This window comes from Pelecanus crispus, chromosome 4 (genome assembly GCF_030463565.1).
Source record: "Pelecanus crispus isolate bPelCri1 chromosome 4, bPelCri1.pri, whole genome shotgun sequence".
Classification (NCBI taxonomy): domain Eukaryota; kingdom Metazoa; phylum Chordata; class Aves; order Pelecaniformes; family Pelecanidae; genus Pelecanus; species Pelecanus crispus.
In genome coordinates this window covers 50025062-50051809 of record NC_134646.1, presented here as the reverse complement: position 1 = coordinate 50051809, position 26748 = coordinate 50025062, and the positions used below count along the sequence as shown (strand labels likewise).

The window sequence follows — 26748 nt, the reverse complement described above, 5'->3', positions numbered from 1 at the left end:
GACAGACCAGAGTTATGAAACAACAGCTGTGAAAACAATGCAATTAAGGACACTGTTTCAGAAGTACTCTGTTACAAGCTGTTTATTAGAACTTCACTTTGACAATAAATAAGGTATTTCCCAAGCAATCAAAATGTAATTATTTAGAAAGTTAAACAACTGAATTTTTCACAATGCATTTTTTTTATATACATGATTTACTGTATTTTAAACACCAGTTCATCCGGAGCTGTACAACAGTAAGATGTCCATTTTTTTAAATTCACACAGCAGGAGACTACCAAGACATATCTTTAATCTGAAAGCTGTGCGTGTAAAAATAATGCAAAATCGTATCACCTTCAGGCTGGATAGTCCAACTGTTATGAATGAATCTCTCTGTTCATTAGACTAGCTGTTGCTGAATTCAAATTCGGATGTATGGCTTACCCAAGAGAAATAGTGCCTTTCAGCTTTATGGTTTTAAAGAACTAGTAAGCCACTCAATTCCAACAGTACAATGTAACCACTTGTAGTTTACTGTGCTACTGCAAACCCAGTTCTGCCCGCAATACAAGTGGCACAGAACAAACTTCTGTAAAGGATGATCATTGTCAATGTTGTAAATACCAGTAACTGTAAGTACAAGCTTTGCACTTCAACTTACTGTTAATTACAAAAATGTCTTTTGGTTTTGGTCAAATGAATTAGCACTTCTTCACTTAAATACTTAAGACATTTAATATGCCTTAGTAATACTTTTAAGAGTTTGACATTCAAAGTTAACTTCAAAAGAATGCGCCTGTTAAATAAAGCACCAAGTTTCCCCCACATGTTTATTCCTTAAAGAAAGTCTACGAAAGACTAGGGTTTTTTTAAAACATTAGTTCTGCTAAGAGTTGTAATTTAAAAATAAAATTTAATTCTTATGGTTTGATCAAAGCCATGTTTCCAAAGTGAGCTTTATATATTCTGTGCAACATCCCATTTTCTTTAAGTGCAGAGGTACAGGTTTCGAAGTTATGCAGCTGCAATCGAGTTATCATCTGCTCGACGACCCTGAGGCTTTAAGAAAATAAAGGTAGAGAATTTAAAAAAAAAAAAAAATGCAAAATACTAAGGTTGTTATGAAACTCACTTTGCAATATGTTGTGTTGATCAGTGTACGTCTAGCACACAAGCATGGCATTAAGCCTATCCTTACTTCTAATGGTTTCCAGTAGTAGCACAAACATGGAGGACATCCAACTGAAATTTCAGTTTGGCCCAGTGAGTACTTGGTAGAGGCCTCAGCTCCTTAACTGCCCTGTTAAATGCCAAGAGCACCTCCGTACACATTTGGACAGCTCAGCACAAGGCCTGGCTGATCAGAGTTCCAAGTATTACTGCAGTATAAAAAGCTGATAGTTATCGCTGCATAAAACAGGAACGAGACTGACAGTTTCTTGGAGGAATTTTAAGCAGAACCACTAGGGCTGGGAGAGAGCAAGGAGGAAGTTTTAAGGAAGAAAAGGCATCCTTACAATAAGGTTTTTTGAGGTCCTGACAACTGCAAAGCAAAAGCAGAGAATTCTGAAGCCCGAGAGATTCCACAAGAGCGTTGAGAACACCACACTTTAGAACAAAAAAGCTTTTTGTACTGACTTAGAAGGACATCTTGACAACCAATCCAGAAGAGCCACTGATTGACAGCATATGTAAAAAGTAAGTTCTGCCTATCTCTTTTGGCTAAAACAAAATTGAAAGAACGCCAGGCCTGTTTCCTGGAAACAGGATTACAGATGTCTGAACAAGTCCATCTCAAGTCATATAAACAAACTCTTCAGGCTCCTGGCTTGCTAAGAGTCTGACGAAAGAGTGAATACAATATTCTGGAGACAGCAGCAGTGGAACAAGAAAGCACTGTTTGGGGCAACTGGATTTAAATTATTCTTAAAAAGTCAGAAGAAACCTGTGATCTATTTTTCATGACATGATTGAATTGTCTTCAGTTGTACCACTTAAGGAAAAAAAAAAAAGTGTAGACTGAGTGATTCACTGAGAGGATGTGTTTTTAGAAGTTATTTAGGGATGTGTGGGATGCAACAGTGTTTCTGAATGTAGTCGTATGGGTTGCTCAAACATTTTTTCCAGGAGTGCTACAAATTATGGTATTAAAGTATTTCATTACATTTAGCTCACTCCATTGTACTCAAAACCCATTTTACGGATAAGACATGGAGTAACGTGGACAGGCTAAGCACATTCAGCTAGTTCATCTAATTGTAACCAAATACCTGTTGCACTTAAAACAGATTTCTTAAGGATTTTAGTTGACGACACCAATGCACAACCCAAGACTTTTCAAAGCAAATAACTCTGTTACAAGCTGGCCATTTTAGTCTACTTAGAAATGCTCAGCTTTGAACAGAGCTGGGGTGGTAGTCCCCAAAAACTGAATAGCCCCACAGGAAGCCTATAAACACAAGGCACTTCTCACAGTCTTACCTTTACAAAAATGTGTGTCGGTATGAATCGTCTGAGCAACTGATTAGTGAAATTTGGGAATCGCAGCAAGTTAACATGAAGAGATGGTAACTGCTGATATCCAGCCATCAGAGGATAGAAGTTATACAACATTTCCTGCTGTGTGCCTGGAAGGATTCTTAATCGGATCTTAAAAAAAAAGAAAAGAAAAGAAGCCACAAACATAGATAAGTTCTGTGACCAAAAGCAGTCCTCTGTTTACTTTCTATTTATACACTGTTTACTTTCTGAAGTTGGAAAGAATGCAATTACTTTCCTATTCCAGTTAAACTATACTTCTATACTGAAGCACCATATCACCCGTAAACAGCATGACAAACAGCTTCTAGTCAGGCTTCCATCTAGCCCTTCTTTAAATGGAATCTGCATCCATGCGTTCTTCCAGACAGAATCTACCATACTTTAAACATCTAAAAAACAGTGAATTTGCCCTCTCTGCCCATCAGTGTAAGTCTAATCAATGTATTCTTCACTACTAGATAAGCCAGCAGGATCAGTAGATGTGACAATTTTGTACCTGTTTAAGGCCAGAGAACATGAAGGCATCACTGGGTTCCACTGACACCTCCACATCCTGGACTAAGTTGGTCTTATTTTGTAGGTGATATCTGACAGGTAGGGATTCTCGGACTCGACCAAATGATGGCAGATCTTTGGAAAGAAAGTAAGTAATCTCTAATACAAAATACATTTTAAAATTCCATACATAAAAAGTAAGTCTATTGCAAAGAGTGGTGAAAATTTTGAAGAAAAAGATACAACAACTAGGTAGCTAAAGCATGTCTGACAAGATTTTTCAGAAAAAAGATTAAAGAACAGAACACAACTTCATTACAGCTTTCCAATAACTCTTCTTCAACATCTAGTTACAAAACCCCCAACTGCTAACACTGTCCAGAAATGCTAACTAGGAAGTCACTTTGGTCGCTGCCAGGCATTTTCAGTTTACCAAAACCTTATCAGATACTGTCAGGAAGCTCCTTCAAAATGTAACAGGAAAGGATGGTGGAAGAATCTCAGTACAAATGAAACCGAACCGAGGAAAACATTGGAATTGTGTGTGTTCAGTGAGCTCTCCACTGTTCTTGTGCAGGTGAAGTGCTAGAAGAGAAAGAGTTCACCTGCCCAGAAGCAGCTCCAATTCTCCAGGCTGTTTCTTTACTGGGATGCAGCCAGGGCATGGGTGGATGGAACAATGCTTGCCATAGGTGTCTAGAGAAACCTTCTGGGAAGGTAGCCTCAGCAGAGGTAACTCTGGCCTCTGTGCTGCCATGTAACACAGGTCAATTCACTGACAGCATTTAAGAGAATGCATTTGTGTAACTACCTTCCAGCTCTTCACTTGAACTGAAGGGTGGAAAAGAGGGGCAAGGCTTGAGGCAGTCTAAGTGATGGTACAGTTTCTTTCACTAGCTCCATAACATCCAGCACCAAGCTTCCGTCTTTTGCTACAGTAAATGCAAGCTCTGGATGCTGTAAAAAATCTAATTAGGACATATATGTTGCCAAATTAATATTACCTGCATTAACATGGAGGGGAATGCTCTCTACAATCACATGCGGTAGAGTGATGACTGTACAAACAACAGGCACACTTTCCACAGGTGAACTTCTGCAGGAAAAAGTTCAATGCAGACCATGTTGAAAGTTGTACAACATAAAGTATCAAGTGAGTACACCAAAAGAACATCACTTACATGTGACTAAACTAAAATTATAGTCATTTCAGTGGTGGAAAGAAAAAACCCAAATCCTTATATTGGCTTGTTTGAAGTGAGCAAAAAGAGTGCCATAGCATGGAGATAAAAATAGCAAAAGGCAAGTAAGAACACTAACCAGCTCTAAAACTAAAAAATACCCAACACCCCTGCCCCCCCAAAAAAAAAACCCCAAACTGGAAGAAAGATACACCTCAACATTTGTCTTGCAAAACTGAGTGAGTACATAAACCCACAGTCTAGGGTGGGAAAATAGTTAGTTTTCCCATTTAAAAAGTTTGTTTCTACTATCACAGAACTAGTCCTTTGACTTGGCTTCTCAGGTGAAGTATTTCATGACTGGAGAAAACAGGGAGTGGAAGGCGACAAAACAGCTTTGTAATTGACCCAAGATCTTACAAAGAAGAAAGCTTTATGGAATGTTAAAACCATAACCACTTAATACTTATCTCTTCAGCAAAATACGTATTTATTCAGAAGTCTAACAAGCTAAGCAGTAATTAGTAAGGTCCAAAGTCTAGACAGTGTTTGCTACAGGAAGATCCAAAACCAAAAAAGCAAAAAAACCAAACCACCCCAAAAAACCCGCACACCCAAAAAAAACACCAACTCACCATCATCCCTAAAAACAAACCAACTCATCTCCTCTCCCCATCCAGGCCAAGAGATACTTACCTCTTCCAGGAAATGATGTAACATCCAGTTGCCACTCCACTAGCATTAGTAACTGGAGGACATCGAAGGCAAAAGCACTCACTGGCACTCTCACCTGTCTGTAAAACAACTATCAGCAAGATTTTGTTTAAAATCAAAGCGTAATCATTACTGCAGAAGCCACCAAGTCCAAGAATCCAATATGACACAAACACAAGTGTTCAGCCAGAAAGGCCTTTGAAGTCCTTTGCAAAGTATACTTATATAATATATAAATTAAATAAAGATTGTGAAGTATCTCAATACATGAAAGGGTGACATATACCAATATGACAGTTTACTTTCTGAACAACATTATGAGGTCTTTCATGTGTACACAGAACAAGTAATTGCAAGTTTAGAGTTCATACAAAAAATAAAGCAAAATAACGCCAATTCAAATTCTACACTTCTCCCACAGCAAATTCCAGGACATCAGCATAAGATGTCTCTCATATTTTAAAATGAAAATGAACATGGACATTTCTCCTCTCCTACCCAAGTAGATGAGAGGTGGGGAAGAGAGGGAACACAAGAAAAATCTACTGGCTTTGAGTTTTCATTTTTTTTTCTTTCTTTTTTTTCCCTCCACTTGAATGAACAAAAGAAGTACCCTTTCACTCAGAGAGTGATTTTTTTTTAAAAAAAAAAAAGTACTAAGAAAATAGATGTTTCAGTCATTCACAATTAATCATAGAATCATAGAATGCTTTGGGTTGGAAGGGACCTTGAGAGATCATCGAGCCCAACCCCCCTGCAGTGAGCAGGGATTGAACCTGTGAACTTGGCGTTATTAGCACCATGTTCTAACCAACTGAGCTAACCCAGCTGGTCATTAATCTTTGTTAAGTCTTACGGGGCGGGGCAGGGGGCAGAGGCAGGAAATCAACTAAAAGGTGGACAGCTGCATAGCTGGTATCTGAGGGGGTTCATACCTTCTGGCAGTTAGCTCTTTAGGAGCATCAACCAGAAGCCATGAAGTACAATGTGCCAGAGCTGAAGCTGAAATCTCATAATTTGAAGACTAAAGGACCTAGGAAATAATTGCTTTTTGCCAGGTAACCCTTGAATGTACAAAGGAACTAGAGTCTTGCAAGTCCTTGGTTACATGGGCAGACAGCTGCCCCACAATCAGGCAGCTATCTGGACTACCTCATTTTATTCCAGGTTTTGATAGAATACACGCATTTTCACATCTGACTCAGCAAATGCAAAGACAACGTTTTGCTGGAAGATGTTGGATCGCGTCTACTACAAAGTACTCCATTTAGTTGGCTTTAGAGCTAACATACTGCACTCTTAAAGGCTGAGATCTGTAAGGTAATTTTTTTTACATTTAAGTAATAAGTTACTAAACCGTGTTAGTATAAAAGAGATGTTTACTTCTAACTGTTCTTTATAGCCTGCCCTGTCTAGCTTCATATTGTTCAGTTTCATAACTGCAATCACTGACATGATCACTTTAGCCTTTGGATGCTGCCTCTATCATGTGGTAAAGTGTTTGCATTCCAGAAAGTATACATAGTCCATAAACACTGGAAATATTGAGTATCTTTTCATATGAATATCTAAGAAGCTGCATATCACAAGTACTTTCAGGCGCTTTCCCTTATGTCTGTTATATTTAGAATTTTGGTTACCATCTATTATTCAAGTCTATTTACTTGATCTAGTGAAGTAGAACTACATTTTGAAGCATACTGCTAAGTTGTGTTCTGGCAAGCAACTACAGCATTAAGCAGCTTGCTTCTACTTAGTGTCTGATAAGCAAATGCTGTTTAAAGTATTCCTCCTTTCTTAGTCCAAATTTACGCAAAAAGTATCCTCCTGATATAGAGCATAGTCTAAGAAAACTTACCATTCTCCACATAAGATTCCAGCTGATCTACTGGGGTCATGGACGCTGACAGCTGTAGCTGGCTGGTTACAATAGTGAGAGGCCAAGGAGAGGCACTCAGGATGTCTGTCATCAGTAAAAATGGTATATCTGCAAATACTCTGTCCAAGTGCTCCAACTGTCAAGACAAACACAAGATCTGGCTATTTCTAACTAAACAGGGTGCGACTACTGAAAGCGGTGTGATTCCAAAATACCAACAACTTATCAAACATGTACCTTTGTGGAGACAAATTTGACAGCAACATCAAAAGGAAATACTGTTTCTATGGTTACAGTTTCATCCTGCATAGGTAACGAAAGGGGTGGGAAGAAGAGAGTAAAAAAGTTATATTCAGTTTCAGACCTGGCTATTGATGTCAAAGGTTACTAATATAAAATTACTTTTAATATTTTAACCAAGTCCTCCCCAGAGCAGAACATATCTTTAAGATATTTAAGAATAAATATAGAAAACTTTTCTTCTGATTATACTTATGAAACTGCTCATCCTAAATTGGGCTACCACACTGCTGATTTAGCATTTTTTCTATCTACTAGAAAGGCTTCTAAGACACTTGGAATTACAGCCTTTAGATTGAGAATACTTCTTGCATTTCATGAATGTATCTCCAGCAATTGGTGCATCTTTACATCCTACCCGGTGACACTTGCAGAGGATTTCTTTCCCCTCAACGATAGTGTTGATTAAGTAAGAAACATAAACCAGAAACATTCTTGCACCGACTGTTCCACAACGAATGTATATTGGTTTTTCCAGCTGCAAAATAAAGGAGACAGTATGAGCCAAGCTATATATAAGTTACATTAATTAGGCCTAGAACTGTCAAAAACTTGTTAATCATCTTATTTGGTTCAAGAGGGCAATAGTAGAATGGGTATTATTTTGACCATAAAGAACGTCCTACAATGCATAATCTTAATCACGCAGTGAATTATTTTAATCAGAGTAGCACAGCTTCAGTTGCTTTGCTACTGATGCTCATCTGTTACTCAACAGTACAAGAAAAGACCCACTAATGTGTAATATATGATCTACCCAACTTCTAATTTATTAGTCTAGTCACAATTTCAGTTTGGTGCAACGTCTGCATATTTGATCCTCTACCATGTTGAATCACACTTGCTGACTATTATCTACTGTCCATTTGGCGTGCGTTTAATTAACAGCAGAGATTAGCCTCCTTATTTTATTTCTCCCAGCTGTATCATCAATCCCAGAACACACCTTATTCCCAAATTTAGTCCAAAAGGGGATCTAGCTAAAAAATACTAAACTACAAGTAAACAATAGGTAAAATATGCCACAAGTATTTATCGGTTCAGATATCTGAAAATAAACATAGGTCCTTCTATGATAGTCTTTTATTAGTTGATCCCCATTTGCTTAAGAGTGATACAGAAAGAAGGTTTTAAGCCTCCACCTTTTCCCCTGGTTGCAAGTCTCCTACAGGGATATCGGGAAGCAGTGCAGGAAAGGAGTCATCACATGCATCTGTTCCATGAAGAGTCACCTGAGTTTTCTGAGTCAGGTTGGCATCTTGCCCTAGAATTAAAAACAGTCTTCATATCCACACAGGCTTACATCACTGAAGCATGAAAGCAATAACTAAAAGTAATAAGATATTCATCTCAAAAAGCAACGCATGAGGAATTAACATTGTTCGTTTGGTTGAGGGAATCTTTCAAAAGCAACAGCAGAGGGTAGATTTGACAACACCCTAAGCTTCCTAAGTTGGAGGGTTCACATCCTGCAAGGTTTTTGTTTCATCTATTTAGGCCAGGGGGGTGGGGAATCTAAAAATTCAGAAATCAAATCTAAATATGTTCCCTACCATATACAAAACACAATATGACTATGTGATCCAAGTTTTTCTTGGTACTCTATATGAAGTAAAAAGGAAGTTTCACTGTTCTGTGATTCATCTGTTTTCAAGAGCATGGCTTAATGATTTTTACATACTGTATAAATTGTTGTTCCAAATCTGTGTTGAAAATATGTAAAAACAACTGTACAGATGTTAAATGAAACCATTCCTCAGTCAGAGGTTGACTAGAATAATGGCATTACTGCAATCATGTAGGATAATTTTCAAAGCAAAACAAGCCACATCTTGCCAAAGAGTTGCAACTGTGGAAAATATATCACCTTCCTTATAAATGAAATGTCAAATTTCAATTGTTCTTTTAATGTAATCAGTAAGCCCACATTGACCTTGCATATCACATGTTAAGAGTCAAGATCAAGTGGGGAAAAAAAAAGAATAAAAATCAAGATTAAACAAGGATTAAACACTGCTTTAGGAGCCAAGCCCAAACATCCAATTAAATAAGTTTAAAGTCAGTGGAATGTTCTTTAATGAACTATACAACTGTATAGGGAATGTGGTTCTATTTCAGAGCATGCAGCACATATTGCATCCTATATGCTAGTGGCTTAAAAATATTTTTGTCTTTCAGGATACTTGCTACAAATAGGTGTACCTAGTATAACATTTGGACTTCACATACTGAAAACTGTCAGCAATAACTACATACAGCTAACTAGGGCTTAGACATACAATATTGGCATTTTTTCTTTTTCATTCGAAGGAAATACTGTCTCAGTTCTCTACTGCTACTGAAATTTCAAGTGGTTTAAAAACAAAACCACATTGTCCAGGGCAGGGGAAGAAAGCAGGGGTGGGTGGGAGAGAAAACCCACTGTCTAATGCTTTAATCTCAGCAAGAAAAAGATCTATCTCTTGGGAAAAGAAAAATTTAGTTATGAGCAAATTAAATAAAAGGTTAGGAAGGAATACAAAAGCTTCCACATTTTCTTTCAAACTTGTAAAGACTTACCTTTTGAAGACACCCACATAAACACTACCGACAAGCAGTGGTTAAGATAACCATAACTGAGTGAGTCTGTTAGCTCTTGTTCTCACCACTAGTATCTCACCATTCCCAACCTTCACTTTGGTTTGGCTCTTAATTACTGCAGGAGAGCCATTTACTGTATTTGTCTGCACTGCATCAAGAACAAGGAGTCAGTTAGGAGACTGCTGGATTAGAAGAAAATAACCCCAAATACCTGGCTTTAAACCTGCTGTAAGCTTAACATCTTTGGCCACTGTCTCCTCATGTGACTGGACTGTCACAATCAAACAATACATTTCATTAGTCAGGGCAGGAGGTTCATGACGAAGTTGCACAGAAATGTTTGGCACTCTAGAAATAATCCTTTAAGAGAAAAGACTCAGTTACTGTATGTTTCTTAAATAACAAATTTTTAAGCCCAGTTTAAAGGAGATTAAAACAGCCTATTGTTTAAGAGAGTTCTGACAACTGGTGGCCTATTCAACCAGGAGATGCGAGATTCCTGAAAAGCAGCATGACAGGAACAACTCTATAAAACCAGTTTGGAACCCCAGTAATAAGCATCGATGGTTCAGATGTTCTGCCAGGAAAGAAAAAAGCACCCCCACTAACAGCAATTGGATTTAATTCTTTTTAATACATCTAAATTAGTGTTAGTCTATTCATTAATAATTATTTTCTCATACAGTTTCTTAGGGATCCTTTGTTTGTGTGATGGCTTTTGTAAGAGAACAATAACACCTCCTAGTTCACACAAAAGTCTGGGAAAAGTCTGCCTAGCAGAGTTAGGTGAAGGCCAGAACTAAAGTATACTTGGTATGCTCAGAGATCAGTGCAAGCTGCTTCTGTACTTCTAGCTATCTGGAGCCTCAGAAGTCCTAAACAATTAAGACAGGTACTATTTTATCCCCAGTTAAGCAAAGACATATTAAAAAGCTCATATTAAAGAAGTCCCAACAAGCCTTTCTTCTTTTAGCCAGAGTGATCAGGACTTCGCAGGAGACTCACAATGATATATCGTATATATTTTCAAGTTTTTACTCACATAGTGCTTGCCTGAATAGTCAAACTGTCCCAGTGCACTTCATTATCTGGAAGCTTAGGTCTTCGCCTGAAGGAACGTGCTGCCTGCAATGCCTCTTGAGATGAAGCAGCATCTCCACCTGCTCCACGCCAGTTCAGAATTACACATCGGCCAGATTCACTTCCCAGGATCAAATCCACAGAGGTGATCTGATAGACCCAAATTTGAACACATACTGATAATTTTGTCTTCAGATCACCTACTGTAACAATACAGTTTTCCAACATACACATTTTGATTGTGCCTGCATATCACCAAAAAGCTTCTGGCAGCTTTGCAGACTGAAGACATCCCACCACTCCAGGATTTCATTTAATGAAACAGTGGTGGGAGAAGTATCTGTGCTCATGTGTGTGCAGTGTAGTATTTTGCAGTTTCCTACCTCCCATAGTGCTATACCACCCCTCCATCCCCCGTTTTTTTTTTTTTTTTTTTTTAAAGTATATTACACATTTAAAAAAACCCCAACCAACCAAATTTGAAGGAATACTTAAGTTTTTGTGATAAGTTTTTGCATTGGTATCGTCGTTTTACTCTCATTTTTGGTACTTAGTTTCAAGAATTCAAACATTTCAAACTGCAGTGACATGTGTAACTGGTGCCAGATTAGAGGCAGCTTTGTATTTTTGAGTTCTTTGTAAGCATCAGTAAGAAAGGTGTAAAACAAATAGACAAACCTCAACCTTCTTTCCTACATCTTCAGTTTTTGCAACAAATTTGAAAGTGAACTTTCTCGTTTTGCCAGGGACTAAGCACATTGTTCCTTGCGATGACTGTTCTAGAATATCACTTTTTTGATAGGCTTCTTCTACCACACAGTATTGGTTGTAATCCTACAATAGAGGAGTGGGGAAAAAAGTTGATAAATCCAGATTTAAGACACCTTTGGAGAGTAACAGTAGTATAGCAAACGTTAAGGCTCTGTGTTACTGGATCAAACTATACGGGTTCCTGCTACTTTACACACTATGGAAGTTAGACTTAGCAAGTAATTACAATGCGATTCTTTGACACCAGATATCCATTATATTAAGATAACTTTATGCAAGATCATCAAGAGAAATAAGACATTAAAATGATCCTTCTGAAACTTTTAAGAGCTTCATAGAGAAACAAAGATATGACAGACAAACTAATGAAACTGCATTTGGGAGTTTTATCACAGTATCAATATACTTGTCAAAAGTGGTAGATAATGCAAAAAGAAAAAACACCTTTCCAATGTAAGTATTAACATAATTTTTTGAAAAGAACTTTTGAGTTTGTTTATGTTTAAAACCACTAATAGATATTATTCCATTCTTACAATAAGCTTCTATAACTACGTCAGAGATAGATAGAACGTAGTTACCTGATTATTGAAACTGATGCAGAGCTTAGAAAACCTGATAGGATGAGGACAATCAGCTCTCAAGTATACATCAAACTGCACAGGAACATCAACATGAAAGCTAGGAGCAAGAAATTTTGCTTTGCACTGCACTAGAATTCAAAAAAAAAAAGGAAAAAATAAAAAACCCCACAAAACCAAAACCCAAGAAGCAGGTATTAAACACAAACTACAACATTAAATTCCAGAAGCACAGTCCTGAAATAATCGTGGTAAGGACTGTTCTGCGTATACTCTTAAAAGTCTGGTTTGCCTGTAAGTGGGACAAATTTGGCTACTAATGCTGTCACAGAAAAGCCACTTTTCAGCACTTGACCAAAACCTTTGCAGAGAAGAGGAGAGGCAGATATCCCACAGAAAAGAAAGAAACCTGTACACTTAGACACACTTCTTTAGAGCAGGTAATGCTCACTTGCGCCCCCTTTCTATGGGGAGTGTTACTTGGCACACATTCTGCCCTCTTCCCTCAGAATCCTACTTCAAAGCACACCGCAGTGGCAGAAGTCTTTCAAAAAGCAAGGGTTTACTAATTCTACCATGTTTAAAGGTGTAGGTAGCCTCAGATGGAAGTTCAGAGGGTTTTTTTCCCCCCCTCAGACACAATGCTCAAAGGATTCTTCTTTAGAATCCATATTGGGAATGAGAGATCACTGGCTTCTCTCATGATTTCTTACCTTACTGGTTTAGACAAAGAACAGAACAGTGCTGAAACAAGAGTTTCAGATTGCTGGCTTTAATATACACTTTATATTTTTTCCTAATTAGTTATTTTCAAGAGACAACTACATCAAAATTTATAATCGTGTGTAAATTTGCTTTCTTACTTACCAAATGGTATAAAATCTTGAACTTCTATTGTAAAAACATTACTGCCTGCCAGGGAAACACGGTCAGCCCACAATTTTTGTGATGCTTTCACAGCAGCAGCGTCACAATCAGGTTCAGGATCAGGGCTTTCATTCTGTATACAGATGGAAGATTACAAATAACAATAAAAGAAGGTTACTAAACACTGACCACTCTTAAGAATATTTAAAAGGGTAATAAGAGTTTTGCCACTTACCATTAGGACTTTTATCAGATTTTTTTCTATTCGAGATTTCTGATCTTCTTTAAGAGTAGATGCTAGCAAACAGAACAAACCCGAAGATTACACAAGAGAAACAAGTCCTCTTACTTTTTTTTTTTAAACTTAAAGATAAATCTTTCTTTTAGATCGCATCTTTCCAAAAACACATTCTGGGGAGAAAAAATTCTAACATCCATCTACTAGTAATGAAGGATTCGTTCAGTTTTCAGAACCTCCCCCATTTTAAGTGTTTCCTCTCACTTCCACTGGAACCAAGTAAAATATTTTTTGGTTAGACAAGCATTCCATAATTTATTGGAGGAAAACCCCAAGAGAATATGCCTACACCTTCTTGTTATTTATGTTTAAAAACAGAATAAACAGTAGAAACCAGAAAAGTGTGGGGCATGCAAAAGGCAAGCTCAGATAATATTAGAAACAAGAACTAGAGAAGGTGACAGGAATTAGAAAGGACTAATAGAAATAAGCACTCTTCTCCTGAAGATGAAGAAAGGTGGGTTTGTCTCAGTGGCTATTCTTTAATACAAAGCAGAGTAGCCTGGCTGCCTAACAGAAGATTCAAACCCATTTTTACCACACCTACCCTAATAGTGGTATTAGCAATTCAGGGCACAAAAGGATTATTTCGGCAATGTCAAGTAACAGACATTATATGAAGCAGAGTGCTTGCATTATTACTGTGGAGCCATCCTATGTCACGTTCTTTCCCTAAAACATACCACATGCATATTTCATCAGCAGAGTTCTAGCAAAAAATCTGAAAAGCATATTTAGGATTTTAAAGTCCAAAAAAACAGTGCTAGCTTTGTTACTTACTAGAAAAAATGTTTTCCCCCTTTAGCTATATTATAGTTCTTTCCCCCATCCCAAAGCTCAGGAAGTTTCTTTTATATTATTTGAACAGTATCAAATGAAGCTCTATGCCTCAGACATCCTGACACAGTCTATTTGAATGCAGTGAATTTTATAATAGAAGAGCAAGAAAATTCAGCTTCCAGCACATGAGAGAAGATAGAACAAGTTCAGCACAAGTATACAGTTATTTTGTAGTCAAATAATTTGAAGTACTGTAAACACTGTGTCTGACTGATTTGTCAGACTTCCAAATACACGTACTTTAATTTTTCTGCATAGGCTGAGTATATTTCTTAAAAGAATACCTCTACCCAGTAGCTCTAAGGAGTATGTTATATAATCTTTTAGCTGGGCCATCAGATATGAACATTTGAGAGCTGTCGTCAATATGGAAGTGAGAAGAGTCCACCATCCCTCACTGCGATATTCACACATAACATAATCCAAGAGCCTGCAACACAGTAAAATTGAGAGAAAAACAAGTTATACACACACCAATACTTTTTAGAAGCTCACATTTATTTCGCATCATTAACAAAAAAATTCACCTTCAGTAATACAAATGCTAGATTAAAGCCAAGGCTACTGTTTACATATGGCAATGATTTATTGAAAACAGTGTGAAATTATTGTGAAGAAACGTATTTATTTGATGAATTTTCTATTTCGGGCTACAACAATTTTCACAAGAGAACAACAGGAAAACTCACTTGTCTTCACATGAAGAACTAGCAAAACAGCAATTGGACAGAAGAGCCTTAGTCCAGCCTTGCATTAAAAATAGACGTTGCTATTGAATATGCGGTAAGTTTTAAGAAAAACAAACCAAAACCCCACCATAAGGTCCCCTTCCAAACTGAAGAATTTTAATGTTCCTTAAGCAGAGATGTTTCTTTTCCCTCCTGCCTCCTTATCCCCTGCTCCCTTAAAGGTTTCAAAGATCTACAAACACCACATACATCAATCTTTATCAGGCAAAACTGCACACCTTAATATGGTTTTCATACTGAGCAATGTTTGCTATTACTAGCAAAGCAGAGAAATTATTTTTTTAAACTCTGTTCAACTGTTCAAGACAAGTTTCTGCCTATTACAGGAAAATCTACCTAAATATAAATAAGAAATGCTTGTTCACGTAAAAATTAGGCTTGATACAAATTGATCTGCTTGTCCTCGCCTACCTTCTCCTCCATGTAGCTTCCAGTCAGCTAGTAACAATAGCAAACACATCTCTCCTACCTCAAACATACTCCCTTTACAACATGTGATCTTTGAAACCTAATTAATGAAAATGTTGTGGGACTCCTAAAACATGACCTTGACTCTGTTTCCCCTTAAAAAAAAAACAAAGTTAAGAAACTAAGCATGAGACACATCCTTTGGAAAAGATGCAGCTGTACCTCAGCACTAAGCTTTCCTAGCTCTGTAGTCATTTAACAGTAGAAAACTGCACCAATAAGAATAATTCCTTTTGCTAATTCCCTGGTATATAAACAAAAATTAAATTCAGCTACATTTCCATTTTTTTGAATTTTGTAACTAGCAAGTCTGTAATTAAATGTAACTATATTTTCGTTACAGTAGCAGGCAAGTTTCAGAAATCACTTCTGGGAGAAGAGAGAGCACACGCACATGAGAGCTCTCAGTCAGTGAGCTAGAAATAAATAATATTTGCCCAATAAGGCAAATCTCCATAACAGCTTAGAGCAGGAAGTGTTTCTACTCTAATAACTGACTCATCATATCTGTTTTGCTTTCTTTGATATAAGTGGAGACTTGAAAGCTCATGCTTCAATCAAATCCAGGTACTAGGAGCATCTTAGATGAGCTTCCAGCATTATTCCATAGCAATAAGACATGAGGTCTTAGTGAGAAGAATAGCATGTGAAAGAAGCAGTCATGGATGGTACTCACTTCAAAGCTTTGGCATAATCTTTAGCGTAGTAATATTCTTCTCCCATTTGAACCACTGATAAAAAAAAAAGTACAGATCAACACTGAAAGTCTTTGCAAAATTTATTTGAAAAAAAACAAACATCTGATATCTATACTCACTCAAATGACTTTTCATTCTTGGACATTTGTATTTCTTGAACTGCGCGACAGCATTACTCAACAAAGTGATTATTAGCTCCTAACAGATAAAACCATTACTGATATCATTATATATGCAAACATTAGGATAATGTTAGAAGACAGGATGGGGTTTTTTTTGTAGAATAAAACTTACCGAGTGAAGGACATTTTTCTCTTTCAGCTGTAGGGACAAAATCCCCATCTTCTCCTTTTCAGGATCAGAAAGATCAAAGCCTGCATAAGACAATGAAAAATCCATGAAATTGGAATTTTGTCTAGACCCAAAGGGAACTATGCAATGCAAGCTCCAACTCAAGCACACTCAAACTCTTAAACATTCTTTTGCCTAGGAGACGGATATATGTATAAAGGAGACTTTAAGAACTCATCCATCCTCTGTGTTCTAGAAGGGAAATTCTAGAACAATTATCTTGCCTTGTTTAAAATAAGTTATCTGAAGCTACCCAAAAATAGCAAACTACAGTAAGACAACCTAATCTTTAGACTGCATCTATTAACATTTAAAGCACATATGTTAAGACAAATTTGTAGCCCTTTTCCTATCTGATCTCAAGTAAGAATTCAAGCTTATGTTTCTCTAGCAGTAGAGAACGCCAACATATGAAGAACTGTACAGGTCTTTAAAAGACTATAAACTCTTGCTGGAACGAAAAAAACACATATATATTGACAGGTAAAGCTTCTCTTCATCTTAAACTGTTTAACCCTGGCAGTAGATTCTAACCAATTTTAAAACAGTAACACCTGAAGATAAAAGAGGTTAGACAGTACATGAAATAAAGTCTTTAAAAAAGGGCAGTGATAAAGTGGCAAAGCCCAAAGGAAATGCAGAGAATAAAGAATAGGAGACCAAATGGAGAGGGAGAAAGGGATGTAAAACCACAGTCAACAAAACAATGAAGATCTCAGAACTGCATGTTTATTCATACATAGCTCAAAGCTGAATTTCTGTGAAAACATCCTCCTTACTATGAAAACCACAATTCCTTCCTTAGATTAAAATCTAGTCATTGCATCTTCTCAGTCAATTCGAGAACCAAAAAGCTTTTTCAGGAAAAAAAAAAGTCATGAATTCCTGTCTACAGTTGGCAAGATACAGTATGAATGGCAGGATGAATTTATAACAAACACATTCAGGGCCATAGTTACTTTTGCTGTATCCAGTTGTCCAACTTCTCTTCCCAGGAATAACGCATTTCACTGCAGTCAGGCATTTCTGCAGCACACTGATTATAGGTATAGGCAGTTACAGGCAACAACAGAAGCAAAGCAGCAGAGCTTCAGCATGGCCTATGCAACTTTGCTGAAGACCTGATCCTGTATAAACTTGAGGTTCCTTTTTCTATTTGTTACAGAGATCAAATACACTTCCTGCACTTCCAGCTGACACTTGTTCAAGTTGTACCACCAACTAACAAGAGAGTGAGGTCCCAGTTCTGCATCAGGCTCTGTGGAAAAGGGATTACATACTTATGCCCACTAAGTCAGCTGGAAGGATCAGCAACTAAAGAAGTTTGTCTGAACTCCACAGATACAAGACACAGAAACATACTTAATATTCCCTGCCGCCATGGTCTTTGCCCATAGAAGTCAAGCACTCCAGTTTGCGTTTCCAGGGGATCCGGATTGGGATATATCACAGAAGACTGTAAATTCAGCAAATATAGTCATAAAAAAGGGTTCATGTTTCATTTTAAAGCATTAAAAGTGATCTGATACTCCAATACACATGCACATAAAAGAAGAAATTTGTTTTAGAACATATAATCTTTCCAGCCACCTGTATAAAAATAGTACCTCAGGAAACCCAAACATTTAAATTCTTCTCATTAATTCAGTCTGACATTCTACTTCCTTCATCTTCATTTGTCTCAAATACTGTTAAAGAATAACTGGGTAATCCTTTTTAAAACAAGTTCCTAACAAGATAATCCAAGAACAACAAATAAATAGCACCAATAGGAACAAAAACATTTTTAAGTCATCGGGACATGTCAGCTGGAGAGTAGCTACATATAATTAGCATGTATGTTTAATCAACTGCAGAGATCGATTTTCCATGCAACCCTTTCTGCCAGGCAAGTGTCAAAAAAAACCTCCAGAACAACCACCACCACCTACCCCCCCACACTCCAATATTAATGCTCCCATTTCTCTGCTTCCTGTAAGTCACCAGACACAGTGCATGTATAGAGAAATATACTGGAAAAACAAAATGGTAAATTTTCAAGTATCCAGAGATGTAGAAAGTATACTTTTTTAAAGTATTTTAAAACCATGTCAGAATTATTTGTAATAAAATAAACACTATTTGTAACAAAATAAACCCTCACACATTTGTTCCGCAGTAACCTTTCCAATACATAACAAATACTTGTCATGTTAGTAAGCACCAGAAAACACACATATACTTCCCTTGGATTTCACTTACTCATATTACAGATTATTCCACTACCATTTGAGACTAAAACACTAGCTAATTTACTATCTGGTTACTTGCAAAGCATTTTCTCCCCTCCCAACTTACATCATGGTTACAAAGCATACTTGCTAGTTGTTTCCGTTCCTGTGCATAGTAGGCTGCCTGCTGGTAATAGAAACCTGGATTCTGAGTTTGAATTGCTGTCAATCCTAGCTTAATCGCTTCATCAAACAAGTCGCCAAAAGCCTGAAATCTATTCAAAAAACAAATCATAAGCAAGATTATGTACAGAACAGCAATTTGAACTGAAAGGTACATTTCAATTAAAAGTTCTGGTTAGTGTTAAGACAGATGATACTTTGCTGAACTTTTGCATCTAAGTTCTATGGCTGCATTTGTATCATATCCTGTTCATTCCCAGAGAAAAGTGGTCAATAATCAATGCAAAACAGAATGACAGCATACAGTTTTTATGACCTAGTATATCTCTTCCTTGGAGAAAGAACTTTGAATTTGTATCTTGCCTAGACAAGTAAAACACTGAACTTCATAAGGTTACATATGAACTCAACCAGAAACATGACTAAGCAAAAACATACTGTTTAGACATCCAGGCAGCATGCTCAAAAGCCAGTTCTGCACTTCCTATTTTTTTCTTGCATAAGTCAATATGTTTCCTGAACTGAGCAATTGCATCCAGTGGAGTATTATGCTGAAAACAGAGGCGACAGATCTAGAATAAATCAAAATAAAAGGAAAAATAGCCGTGTTAGGCTGTTAAGGATTAGCTTTAAAACAAAAAAAAAAAAAAGACACCCATGAAAAACCCAAACTAATTTTACATATTTACGAAGAGCTCAAATAGCATAGAAAACAGAGGGAGAAAAATAGATGTAAACCATAATGTACTACACCTGAAACCATGTGGTCCTCTATTTCATCTAATGTTATTTTTCTTCCCCTTCTCCCTCAAATCATCAAGGAAGAGTGCATAACCCGCAGCCAAATTCAAGACAGAACTGCAGAGCCACTAGGAAGGTCATTATCTTTGAGGTCTGCAGTCTGCAAATGGAATTTGATGGAGTCCAGCTCCAGGATTGTTGTAAATGGTGGGATAGGTTTCTCTCTTTACCTAAAAGCCCCCAAAATACCACAAAAGTATGGTCTGATTCTTAAAGAGTTACCTTCCTCCTAACAACCATGAACTGAACTATACTGGCTTAAGCTTTGCAAGACGACAAAAATACTCAAGGAACAACCAACCCTTGTTTTCATTCCCCCTTCACAGAGCGAGTGTTAAAGACAGTCTAGTCTTTCAGATGACTGCATCGCAAATGAACTCCAATCCTTCAAGATACTCCCAAGCTTCAGCTAAGGATCTTTCTTTTGTGCAGAATTTAGAAGTCTTTGCAAGTCTGAGTGTAACTGGTATTCCACTGATAGCTGTTTCTAATCCATCTTCTTAAAAGCAATATAAAATGGAACTTTTAAACCTTTACATGTTAAAGATGGATCAACTTTTTTTTTTTTTTTTAGGTAAAGGTTGTCAAAGATTAGAAGTACACTTGTTACCTTGTAGTTTATAAATCCTGCCATGGTCTTGATTTCCAGCATGTTTGTTTCATGAGCCCTCAATTCATGAACAAGATTATAGGCAGTTCTGTAATTTCTAAGCAGGAATACTTAAATTAGAGTTAAATCATACAAGATAATAAAATTTAAGAACAGGATTTCCAACAGCAGAAAACAGCCTTCCAATCAGAGTGTTCTTCCCAGTGAAGAACCCTTGCATACATGTTTAAATAATTTTTTATTTGGGAAAATATTTATCATAATCTATGGCTTAGCAGTAATGTGGGGTAGAGAGGGTGGGGGGGAAGATTACATGATTCTTACTTGAGAGCATTCTGTGTATCCTGTTTCAGCTCACTGAAGAATGCTATTTTGAACTGGTGTCTAACAAATAAAAGCTGCAAAACACAACCAGCGTACATCATTCACAAATATCTGAACATACCTATTACCTACAAAGCAGGTACAGGTGATAATTTCCAAGGTTTACATAATATAGCAGTTGACTCAAAAAACTGACTATGCAACTGTTTCCCAAGAGCACCCTCTGCCACCATGACGCAGCAGGGATCTTTCAACAGATTTAATTCCAAGCCTTTCAACCTGGAACAGGGGAGAGGCTTTGTAATACCCCAAAACCTCTACACCAACGGTGTCACTTGTTCGTTCGGAGCTCACCTCTTGGGTCCCAGCTTCCAAGAGAGGGAAGCTGGCAATTGCAACAGAATGTTGTGTGTCTTAGTAGATATTTAACAATTTGAAAAGCAAAAGCTAAAAGCCAAATCAGGGGCACGTTTACATTCTGAGCTTCTAAGGGAAGCACTTTGCACAACTTGTTAAGATACTACATTCAAATAGGTTAACCCATACAGAAAATTTAATTACTTTTTTTTTAATCCAAGAACTTAATTTCTGGGCTGTGGCTCTTCCTCTAAGGAAGATGCGAGGAAGACAAATAAACATAAGAACAAAACCAATCAAAATCAAAGTTTAAATTGCAGCAAATAAAACCAGGTTTACTTTCTATACTGAACGAAGGCATCTCAAGTCGGAAGCGGGGGGAATAAAAACGTTTAAGAAACAAGCAACCCTTATTTTCATGTTTTAACATGCACTATAACTTGCACAGTATTTCAAAAATAGGGTGACATTACCTGATGAGTGGTTTTGTTCAAGAACTCCTTGTGAGACTTAACTCTTCGTATTTCTGTATAATAGTAAGTTTGTGCATGCTCATAGAAAGCATTTTCCAACCTGCAACAAAGTTGCTCATAAGTTTCACTAAGTTTTTCCCACATACAAAGAATCTGAAGAACTTCAGAATAAGTTACTTTTGACCATGTTTATTTTAAGGTTGGCAAAAGATGCTCGAGGTATTACTAAACTCTTCTTTAAGTTACCACACAGGGTAAGAGTTTGCAGACAAAAACTCTTCACACAAAGCCTTACAGAGATGTAGCACAAAGTAGAAGAAGTAGGTTCAAGAGCCTCATGGATTGATTTCTGATACAACAATCTCTAGTATTTAACATGAGAAAGTCTGAGGATAAGCTGTTAGGATTTTGCAAGGCAACAGAAAGTGGAGAGGCACCTCAGTCAAAACAGGCAAATTTTGCAGAGGCTCCTGGTGTAAGTCTGAACAGGTCAAGATCTTATTTGCTGGACTGTAGCGGGAGGAGTGGGAAGGAAAAAATAGCAGTAAATAAAATTATGAGGGCACAGACTAGGTTTCATCATTCTGTCTAAACATCAACAGCTACCTGGGTTGCAGAGGTAACAGTCGAACTTGTGTTTGCAAGATAAATAGCCCAATGGCAAGACACAGGGGGAGAAGAGAAAGACAAAGAGGCCCAGAACACCGAATGCAGTGTGAGGCTGAGGAGGATCCAAGAAGCATATGCTGTATTATCAAATTGTAAGGAGTAAAATCAACTAGAACAAGACCAGAATCCAGGAGAGGAACACATTCAATAGCACTGATGCACACAGGAAATAAAAGATGAAGTACCAGTTCTGTGATTTGGCCAAGAAGGGATCACTGCAGACTTTGACTAAGGCAGATCACAACTTGTGTTCTGCTCGCCATGCAACAGAGAGGATGGCGATGAAAACAATGGGACAGACTGATGGACAGCAATTGTTAACGATGAGTTCAGTCACAAAAGGAAGACAAGATAAATTAAGTCTACCTATTATACTTATCTTAGCAGTATATTGTGGCTGTATAAGAAAAGACAAGCCAGTCTAAGAGGTAAAAAAAATTTATTCTCTTTTACTACTATGAAATCTCAATTAAAAATGTCAAAACAAAAAGATTAATACCAGGAATTCTGACATGATTATATGCTCAAACTTTTTTTTTTTTTTTTAATGTGCATGAAGAGCTATTACTTCCTAATGTTCTAGCCTTATCTTCACAAGCTTGGAGGCAGTTGCAAATCGCATATCAAAATGCAACTATATGCAGTTTGCAAAGGCTTACGCTAGTTAACATGCAGTGAACATTCCCTCTTTAGCACTGAGCAAAATATGAAAAACTAGAAGTAACGGTTACTTTATTTTGATCAATTCTGGTAGCTGTTTATGAGCAGCATGGAGACAACAGCACTGATTTATGTTGAGAACTTTACTGTTCATATATAAATACAAGGGTGAGAGAAGGAAAAATTGGTCTCTCAGACCATAACACTTCCTCTTCCTAAGTAAATCTGGAAAAATTAAACCAAATTTTAATAAACCATGATTTGCCTTGGTTTGATTCCTTCTTTTTAGATCTAAACAAGACTGTCTTCATTTCCCTGTTCTGTTTTTGAAAGGCCTTCATAATTTATTTGAAGCTGTATTCCCTGTAAATATTAAAACAGAAAGCACAAGAAATGTAAAAATGACAATGATGTAATATTTGCAACCAGATAAATGCCACTTAGCATAAATAGAAAGAGAGATGCCTATAAAGCCAGGAAGGCGGGGGGGGGGGGGGGAATGGGATGGGGACGGGGACGACTAAATACATGCTAATACAGAGTTACACCTAATGAAACATTCATAGGGAAAATTATTTAGAACCAGCAGAGCCAAAACCACTGCAGAGGTAGAAAAGCCCACTTTGCCTCTACCTGACTTCAGGAAGGAAACGTCTTGGGATACCTAATAATGTTTCTTCAAAAGCAACATCTCTCACCGTCTTTACTCAACCTCACAGAGAAAGGGGAGCTGTGTGGAATTCATCAGGTTGCAGAATAACCTGAAGAATTCCAGTGAGCTGATAAAACATTCACTGCTGGTCTACAATCAGCACGTCACATCATAGTCATCCCAACGCATCGACTCTCTCAACACCTCCATTAGCAAACAGAGCAAAACAGTGTTTTGCAGTCACTTACCTTATAATATAACCAACAAGGTGATCAGTGTGTGGAAGTACAAAGAGGGATTTTCCAGAAAGGTCACAAGCATTGCATAAAGCTGCTGCCCTCTCTGATGCAATAACATCTTCCCCTAGTGAAGTCAAGGAAAGCACAAGTAAGCAGTATGCAGTGCTGCAATGTCTGACTAGCTCTAAAAGCTTGACCAGTACAAGGATTGGAAAAATCTAATACACATAAAACCGAGAGTACATTCTTTCTTACTTCTTTCAGAGTACTATGTGCTTCATCCAGCAGAACATACTGCAGAAGCTTTCTAGGAGTGGCTTAGCTAGCAACAAAGTAGAAGTAGGACATAATTTTTTTATCTCTCTCACACAATTAAATATACTGTGCCTTGAAAACTACAACAGCATCCGGAAAAGACAAACATATATAGCGGGGGGGGGGGGGGGGGGGGGCGGGGGGGGGGGTAGGGGGGGTGGGAGAGGAGAACCCCCACCCACAAAAAGTAAAAAATGGTTTGCCAGACACTAGAAAGCTACAGCTGAAGCAGTAGCTCTACGGAAACGTAAGGTTAAAACATACCACATTTCACACCTCCACTTGGCTCCAAAATTTTATTGATTAAAACTGACTTAAACTAAAAGGCTTCTGTAGGTACCAAATACCCTTCCTCTAAGTTCTCATTGCTTTTACAGCTTTTCTTGATCTCAAGTGAGGTTTAAAATACAACTTACTTACAAAGAGGCACGTCACGCATATTATACTAACATACCATTTTTTTGATACTGTGTATCAAAACATGGACTTGGACTTAAGAGGAAAAAGTTAAAGATAAAAGTATCAAATGTTTAGGGTCAACTGCCTGGAGCATTCTTTCCATCTGTATACCTTCCTGCAGCTACAATGCATGCCACATATGTAGATGACATTATATTAAGAACTGCAGATAATGTCACAAGTGATAGTCAACTCAGTCTGTCAGGCCTTCTGAAAAATGAGATCATCACAACTGTGTACAGAGTTTTCTAGTACCTGGAGGTAATGGTGTTTTTTTCTGAATCAAAACCACAGCAACTTTCGTATTTCTTCCCTGCAAACTTTGCCTGAAATAAAAACAACAGGGCACAGTGTCAAGGTTTCACTTCTTATTTCTGAACAATCAGAACAAAATAATATTTCACTCTAGATGGAAGCACTGAAAGAATGCTATAAAAGAAATAAAACCAAATACAACAACATACTGCATCATCCACAGAACGCTGTGTTCTCTTCTTTGTTCAGATAGGACAGAATAATTATGCCGAGCTTAGCAAGCAAAATTTCAGGGGCTGTTTTTACTTAAATGACTTTTAAAAGTAAACAATTAAAAAAAAAAAGTTTCTTTACTGTCAGTTGTACTTCAAAATGCAAAGTTCAAGTTCCCCTTAATTTGTGTCTAAAAAAAAATATATATATATATATTTATATATCTTAGAATGCAAAAAGGATTCTGCAATTCACATTTACCATTAGCTTGTAGTACATTATCAATCAAGTGAAAAAAATCTACCTGACAATTTCAACTCGAGTAGCACATTCCGACTGTTTTTCTTTCCATTGTGGCTCATCCCAGTCTAGTTCATAGAACACCACAACAAGTGCTGGAACCAAATTCAGGTGTTTGTTCATCCAACCAGTCTTCAGGATCCCTTTTGGAATATACCATTCATAGGATGTCCTCTGAAAATATTGAGGTTATTAAAGCAAGCTATCAAATCCATTTACCAGCCTCTTAGTATAGCAGGAGAAAGGGAATTGCCTCTACATTCTTGTCACTTGTGGATATGTTTGCCATCTTCCCCTCAAGCCTTTGCTTCTTATCAAGTAAGCCATGCACCCCATTCCCTGGCATCAGGGCCTGATGCCCAAGATATCAGCAACAAAGAACAGCAGATCGCAGGTAGACTGGAGAAAAAGGTCAAGTTCAGAAGCATGTTTCGCACACCTTCATGAAAAATTAGGCTTATTTTAAAAGGGGGCTCCTGAGGGGCTCTCAAACAGAGCCAAGAGAAACCAGTTATGATTCTTGTTCCTTGCCAGCATCACAGAATTATGTAGTTTTCAGGGGTTAAACCCATTGACAGTGTCTCCCAATTGCCATTGCAAAGCAGAAAGTAGTCCAGAGACATTGTTTCTGCTGCATTTCACTTTGTTAAAGGCTTTACTTTTTTTTTTTTTTTCCAGAATACACCAAATTCAAATACCTAGTTTCTCCAGAGTTAAACTTTGGGTTTCATTAAAGCTCAAATTTTACAAGCATACCTTAATGCTGAATTAATGAACAGCGAGTCCTTTAGAAAGCAAGTCACATGGGCTTTCCCGGCTTCTCGGAGCTAAGGCACCCTGCTTTCCTGTGCATCCACAGCACTCTGCCACAACGCCCCTGGCTTCCCCTTAGCCCTGACGGTTTTGCCTCAGACTTCAAGCTCCCACGCTTCCCCTCCAGCAGCGGGGGAAGAGACAGCAGAAGCCCGGCTGCGAGCACTGCGAGCGCCGCTCAGCTGCCTGTTAAAGCAGGCGGGGCGGCCCAGCCCCCTCGCTACGGCCCTCGCCTTCAGGGAGCCACCAACTCCCGCACCCCCCACCAGCCTTTTGCTACACGGGCAGAGGCTTGAACCCCGCGAGGGGCCGGGGCCGGGCCCGCCACGACGGGGGGCAGCCGGGGCACACGCCGCTCGCTACCTTCGTCCTGCACTTGGGGTACTCGTGGTCGCCGGGGAGCACTTTGAAGGAGATGGGGACGCGGTCGGCTCTCCGGTTGGCGCAGAAGGCGTCCCACACGGCCCGGTGCACGGCGTTGTACACCACGTCCAAGCCGGTGAGGGTGACAAACGCCATGGGCCGGCAGCATAGCTCCACCGGGAAGTCCCACTGCGTGGGGGTCATGCTGCGGCCGGGCAGGCGGCCTGCGAGGCGGCAAGAGGGCGGCTCTCAGCGCGGCGCCTTCGCGGCCCAGGCCGGCCGCTCCTCCCCGGCCCCAGGAGCTCCCCGCCGGGCGCTGACACGGTGTCGGGCCCGTCCCCCGCCGGGGCGCCGCTCACCGCCGCGGGCTGGGGCTCAGCCCCGGGCAGCGCCAGCCGGGAGCGGCCGCGGGTCACGGGAGGCGTCGGCGAGCGGGCCGAGGGAGGGCCGCCGCCTCAGGAAGCGAGCGCCGGG

The 26748-nt window shown here is 38.5% G+C and overlaps 1 protein-coding gene across 2 annotated transcripts; it reads right to left on the bottom strand.

The window, feature by feature from the left end:
- Positions 1 to 67: 67 nt before the first annotated feature.
- On the bottom strand, positions 68 to 26478 carry TRAPPC11 (trafficking protein particle complex subunit 11). 2 transcript variants are annotated; one of them, XM_075709045.1, is made up of 29 exons: positions 26275 to 26478; positions 25103 to 25272; positions 24586 to 24656; positions 23566 to 23680; positions 21337 to 21436; positions 20507 to 20580; positions 20183 to 20279; positions 19210 to 19343; positions 18716 to 18863; positions 17741 to 17834; positions 16322 to 16401; positions 16147 to 16225; positions 16006 to 16060; positions 14397 to 14542; positions 13210 to 13271; positions 12975 to 13107; positions 12108 to 12238; positions 11434 to 11589; positions 10718 to 10905; positions 9887 to 10035; positions 8238 to 8359; positions 7454 to 7573; positions 7033 to 7098; positions 6775 to 6931; positions 4899 to 5007; positions 4026 to 4117; positions 3023 to 3156; positions 2467 to 2634; positions 68 to 1044 (listed from the first exon to the last, which is right to left on the bottom strand). In XM_075709045.1, exons 1-29 carry the CDS (start codon positions 26476 to 26478, stop codon positions 1000 to 1002), a joined length of 3399 nt encoding a protein of 1132 aa, XP_075565160.1. In that variant the 3' UTR covers positions 68 to 999. The 2 variants fall into 2 exon arrangements, with proteins under 2 accessions (XP_075565160.1, XP_075565161.1); XM_075709046.1 differs by lacking the exons at positions 68 to 1044; positions 2467 to 2634; positions 3023 to 3156; positions 4026 to 4117 and having other exon boundaries at positions 4960 to 4996.
- Between the last annotated feature and the right edge of the window lie 270 nt (positions 26479 to 26748).

Bases quoted from the DNA above. Each gene is read 5' to 3' on its own strand.
- TRAPPC11 (XM_075709045.1), bottom strand. From the start codon at position 26,478: ATGACCCCCACGCAGTGGGACTTCCCGGTGGAGCTATGCTGCCGGCCC. The intron at 18,864-19,209 runs GTATGTTTTTGC...TTTTTTGAATAG, and splicing joins GCTGCCTGGATGTCTAAACA to ATTTCAGGCTTTTGGCGACT. The intron at 8,360-9,886 runs GTATTTGGGGTT...TTTTAATTCTAG, and splicing joins TACAGCAGGTTTAAAGCCAG to GGCAAGATGCCAACCTGACT.